General features: G+C 42.0%; 1 protein-coding gene across 1 annotated transcript in view; it reads right to left on the minus strand.

Annotated features, from left to right (window-relative positions):
* LOC109834113 (nipped-B-like protein) overlaps positions 1–6000 on the minus strand; it is a 37168-nt gene that overhangs the window by 22499 nt on the left and 8669 nt on the right. The window contains exons 11-15 of the mRNA XM_020402029.1: positions 5661–6000; positions 5382–5589; positions 5253–5303; positions 4993–5151; positions 4744–4911 (exon numbers count right to left, since the gene is read on the minus strand). The exon at positions 5661–6000 is cut by the window's right edge and continues 157 nt beyond it. Of these exons, the coding sequence (XP_020257618.1) occupies positions 4744–4911; positions 4993–5151; positions 5253–5303; positions 5382–5589; positions 5661–6000 (926 nt within the window). The remainder of the gene's footprint in view (positions 1–4743; positions 4912–4992; positions 5152–5252; positions 5304–5381; positions 5590–5660) is intronic.

A 6000-nucleotide genomic window follows, 5' to 3' on the forward strand; every position in this document is an offset into this window, starting at 1 on the left:
GGAACGGACTTAAACAATCCGCATGCTAGCCCGACTCAAACGGTAGTCGGTAAAGGCTAATCAAATCCGTTGATGGCTGAGGATTTGCCAAAAATTCTATAACTGCGAGTCATTGACGCATCAACTCCCCTAGTTGGTCTCGTGACTCGAGCACCCAACAAATTCGGGACAAAATCCACACATGCAGATGAATCAACTTTAACAGTTGGTCCTGCAACCCCAACATTCGGGACCGCAATCCGTTGAAGGTTGGGGATTAGCCAAAAATCCTAAAGTCAACGCCTAACACGCGTTGCCGGGTAGTCTATTCCCGTGAGAAAGACGAAGTCTACGTATTCAATATCGTAGCACTAAGAGCGTTAACTCTCTTAGCACGACGTCACATGCGGAACGGACTTAAACAATCCGCATGCTAGCCCGACTCAAACGGTAGTCGGTAAAGGCTAATCAAATCCGTTGAAGGCTGGGGATTAGCCAAAAATCCTAAAGTCAACGCCTAACACGCGTCGCCGGGTAGTCTATTCCCGTGAGAAAGACGAAGTCTACGTATTCAATATCGTAGCACTAAGAGCGTTAACTCTCTTAGCACAACGTCACATGCGGAACGGACTTAAACAATCCGCATGCTAGCCCGACTCAAACGGTAGTCGGTAAAGGCTTATCAAATCCGTTGATGGCTGAGGATTTGCCAAAAATTCTATAAATGCGAGTCATTGACGCATCAACTCCACTGGTTGGTCTCGTGACTCGAGCACCCAACGAATTCAGGATAAAATCCACACATGCAGATGAATCAACTTTAACAGTTGGTCCTGCAGCCCCGACACTTGGGACCGCGATGCTCCAATACCTTAAGAGCTTAAACTGTGTATACTCCAGCAAACGTACGAGTATAAACTGTGTTAATGGCGATCCGTAAACCCTAGGGTCAGCGCCGGTCAACGCGTAACCCTAGGTCAACGCCAAGCAACTCCAAAACCCTAGGTGGACGCCGGTCAACGCGTAACCCTAGGTCAACGCCAGTCAACGCGTTGCAACCGAAGTCAACGTTCGACGATTCGAAACCCTAGGGTCAACGCCGGTCAACGCGTAACCCTAGGTCAACGCCAGTCAACGCATTACAACCAAAGTCAACGTTCGACGATTCAAAACCCTAGGGTGGACGCCGGTCAACGCGTAACCATAGGTCAACGTCGATCAACGCGTTGCGACAAAAAGCCAACACACGGGGATCCGAAACCATAAGCCAGCACAATGTGGCGGAGGTAGTTCAAAGTCAACTCAATGACACGAGCCAAACTCAATTCATCAGCTGCAGACTTGAGACTCCGACGACGGCCAGACGATAAACGCAGCGCCGGAAGAACCTCGGCTATTCGTCAAAGCATCGGATAGATCGAAAATCGAAAGAGTCAAGAGTTGAAGCTAACTACGCCGACTGAAGGCCAGATCAATCACATCCAAAGTATTCCAGCCTCTTCTATAAAAGAAACGAGTCAGGAACACTTTGGAGGGGGTATCTGTAGGCATCAAAAATTGCCTATAGTTCTCCACAACCGGTTCAGTGTTAACGAGCGACGATGAACGTCACCATCCAATCCACATGAGCCTAATCGACGTCGACGAACGACTGAAGTGAATCGACGAGTTACATGAGCGGATAGGACTTCGGAATCACGAAGACCCGGACCAATCGGGAAGCCCGGCACTGTTCACAAAAAGGACAACGCCCTTCATGCCTCGACCACTTTACAGATAATCCAATCACCAGAGCGGGTCAAACTCTTCGTCGCGCATCCAACGCACCCGGAATCACTCAAATCCGAATCCGGACGAAGAATATACAGGGGAAATAACTAATACACCTAAACGGAGTCCCGGCGTGGCGAAACACCCCGGGGGTGTCTAGGAAAAGCCTAGACACCCCAGGGGTGTCTCGGCCAAGCCGAGACACCCCTAGGGTGTCTCGGCCATGGCCGAGACACCAAGGGGTGTCCGCACCCCTTGATGGTCCCCTACCTACTCCTAGAGCCTATAAATAGCCCCTTTGAGTGCCTTGATTTGAGGGGGATTTTTGGAGAGCCTTGGCGAAGCCCTGCTGCAGTGAAGAGTGTCCGTGTGCTTCAACGAGAGGAGGAGAGGTCTACATCAGTCTTCATCGCCCGTCAGATCCTTAGTATTGGCCTTAGCGTTGATACTAAGAAGAGCTATTACCTCGTTTTAGCCGAGGTATACGCTTATAGCTTCTAGATCTCACGCGGATCGACGAAGCTCTGCTTCTATATCCCTCCGCGGATAGACGAAGCTCTGTCCGATTTATCCGGATCAGAAAGTTTCTAGATCTCACGCGGATCAACGAAACTCTGTCCGATTTATCCGGACCAGATCTGAGTGCCCCCGGTGGTCCACGGATATCAACATCCCCGTCACAGGCCAAAGACCCACGCAAGCAAGAGATGACAAACAGATCTTGCGTTTGTTTGAAAAGAGTTGTATTTATTTTGTTTTCATTGTGTACCGGTCTTATAAAAAGGCTATCTTTTTATTTCATTGTAACGATTGAAGTTGTAATGAATGCAGCAATGAATACAGCAACTTTTTCCGCAAACAAAGAGTAGTAGGATTCCTAACATGTAGTAGTGTATTTATATGGAAACAAACAATACGCCCTCTAACAGGAAGACAAACAATAACATGAAAACAGACAGTAGGATCTCAGGCATGAAGACAGACAGTAGCATCTCGGAAAAAGAGAGACAATAGGGTTGCTAACATGGAGATAGAACACAGGATGTTAATCATGGAGATGGAAAAATAAAAAGAACTGGTCAAATTATATGCAGGACCTTCACAAAATCATTTTTATGTTTTTTATCTTTCTTTCCTTCTTTTACTTCTTTTCCTCTTCTTTTTTGCTTTCTATTTTGATTTATCCATTGCTGTTTATTTTTTGGCCTGATGCCAAAAGATGACTGCAGGGTCAATGATATTCGGACCGATGAGTGATAACAGTGGAGAGAAATGGGAGGTGCTAAGTTGGTAACCGCATTGTATTCACTCAGGACGATGTCAGACCACTGGAAGAAGGCATGTATGAGTCAATATAGGCAATCGAGGAGTTGGACATCAAGGCACCACCAGTTGCAGACAACACTGAATCTTTGTCTATGTACATTGCAGGCTTGCAAAAATAAGAATATATAGAAAGAACTTCCCCCGTTGGCGGAGTAAAAATTTCCAGTAAATTATAGATCATGACAATAAAACAGCATAAAATATGCAATTAAATGTAATAATGTACTAGGGAAATAAGGGAAAGAATTAAGGTAGAGGCTAATTATATAATAAGAAAAAGATTGATCCACAATTAAAGGAGCACAAAATCAGTCAAAGGAAGCTACTAATGAGAGAATTATGGATGAGAAATATGGGTGAAGCACTACTGGTGAGTCGTGACAGATTTATGGATCAGAAGCACTATACTCTTATACATAATTCGTTTTTTGCATTTTGCCCCAGTCAAAATTTTGCAATGCATCCAATAGAGAGAACAAGAAAGTATTTGAGGAGCTAAGGTTGGGGAATCGGGGAAATGTTCCTTTCCCATGCCAGCTTTGGTTGGTTTTGTTTTTTCATTTCTTTTTAGGCTAGGTCCTAAATTTTTACATATCTACATTTTTAGGCTACTGCTAAGATCTTACATATTTAAATCTTTTTAGGCTAGGTTCTAGAATTTTATATATAGACCTATTACCCCTCCCTACCCTTTGGCCCTCATATGGTTACGCCCCGACAATGAGACCCACAGAGCACAACAAATAAAGATCTTCCCGCTAAGGAATTTCCTCCAGTTTTAGGGTAGAAACCCTAAGATCAAGCCAGCTAAGTTAAAAATAGAGGAACCTGGAGAAAATAAAAGGAGTTTTGGTTTATTTTAGAATTTTCATGGAAATATTAGCAAAGTGAAAGAAAAGAGGAGATTGTGAGGATGACAAAATATGAAGATAGGATGGAGTGATCCATAATATCAAGGCCGCCAAGGGGAGGGTGAAAATGATGCTTGGTTACAGCCACTCGAGGTTCATGGAAAGAGGGATTTTTCTAGGGTTATCAATTTGACACTGATACCATATTATGATGAGAAAGTAACTTCCCTCAGAGAGGCATAATCGACCTTTATTTATAGTAAGATAAATAGATCACATTACATACATTCTCAATGTGCGACTAACTCAGATTTGTCAAACTCTCATGATATACTAACTACTTTAATAGATCCAAATAGTAATCTTTTCCTTCACATGTTAGCCTGCCAACAAATGCTAACGCTTGGACAAATACTGTTAGTCCACAACCATATGCTCAAGCTTTTGTTAAGTTATATGACAGAAACAAAACAAACGAACCAACAATGTGTCTTTGTTACTATAATGTATCAATTATGGCAATAAGTTAAACAGGGTGCAAAAACATATTGATATCCTATAAAGAAGAAGAGCCTCTAGCCATCTACTTATGTCAAAGTGCAATCATTTGACAACACATATTGAAGTTATCCAAATCATGGAAGTGAAGTATTAGACCACAATGAGCAAGTGCATGAAACATCTCCTTTCACATGTTAGGACAGCACACATAAGCCTTTAGCAAAAAAGTAATTCTAGTTATTTCATCATGATATCTAATAAAAACATCTTCAAAACAAAAATTAATCTTAAATAAATTAACATAATATCTACTCACTTGTATGCTTGATTCTTCATCAGTCACGCGAGAAATGATCTCAATGAAAGCAGTCGTCACTTGTGAAAAGCTTGAATTTGAAGTGCATAGATCCCGGATGATTTTGATTGCGCGTTTGCGAACACTAACTCCAGTGTCCTTTATTCGTTCAGCAACCTTTTCAAAATACTGCCAAGCACGACAATAACAAATGAGAATATAGAAAATATTTAGCCACGACAACAAGAAAACAGTCATAATTTGACCCACCTTCAATCCAACATCAGGATAGGAGGCAATATGCCTGCCAACAAGTTCAAGAGAAGCTTCACGAACAGAAATTGCAGAGTCACAAAACCGTCCTTCAACAGCAGATTGGACTCGAACATCACACAAGACTTCTGGATCAGCTTCAACTATTAAACTGATCTGATCAAGTTGACAGGGGGAAGATGGAACCATTAATTGGTAAAAGGTTTAGAAAAAACATATGCATCTTATATACATTGAAGCATCAAAGGTTTCCTCACCGCACGCAAGGCCTTCGCTCGCAATATAGGAGAGTTTTCTTTCATACTCGCCTGAAATTGTTACTTTCATAAATTCAAGCATAACTATAGACGAGATAAAGAAATAAGAGAAGCCAGTTAGCCATTTACCAGAAGAAGAGAGAGAATTGTATCAAAACCCCTGAAAAATGAACTATGTTGGCTCAGAGCTAAGCATATCTTTTTTGCCCAACTTCTTGACAATAACAAATTATTTCCAGAGTCACGCAAAATTGCTTTTGCTTTTAGTCTAGCAAGGTAGTATATAACCTTCTCATTTGATTGAGCATCATCCTTGAACCACAGACAGAGATAAAACCTGCATATATTTAGCCTTACTAAATCTCTGAACATTGAAAATTCAAAATGATATTTGTTTAGATAACTAACCAGCAAGTAAACAGATTTGAATCATCCTGTGGGCCAGTTTCATTAAGGTAAGTGAGAAGTATCTGTTGAACGATTTCCAGTCGGTTAGCTAATTGACTTGTGTCAGAACTGTCACTTGAATGGGCAACTTTTTTATCATTATGTTTGCTCTGCAACTTGCAATATGATTGTAAAACTTTCAGCTGTTTTTCGCAAGAACAGAGATGACACAACCAATCACGAAGCAAACTTTCGTGTCCAGCTACTCCCATACAATCTGCATGGAAGCATCTCTGACAAATATTGCAGACAATGTTCACACCCCTTCCCTTAAGACAAACGGAACAAGCATCTTTAGCAT

The sequence above is a fragment of the Asparagus officinalis genome, chromosome 3 (genome assembly GCF_001876935.1).
Source record: "Asparagus officinalis chromosome 3, Aspof.V1, whole genome shotgun sequence".
Lineage (NCBI taxonomy): Eukaryota > Viridiplantae > Streptophyta > Magnoliopsida > Asparagales > Asparagaceae > Asparagus > Asparagus officinalis.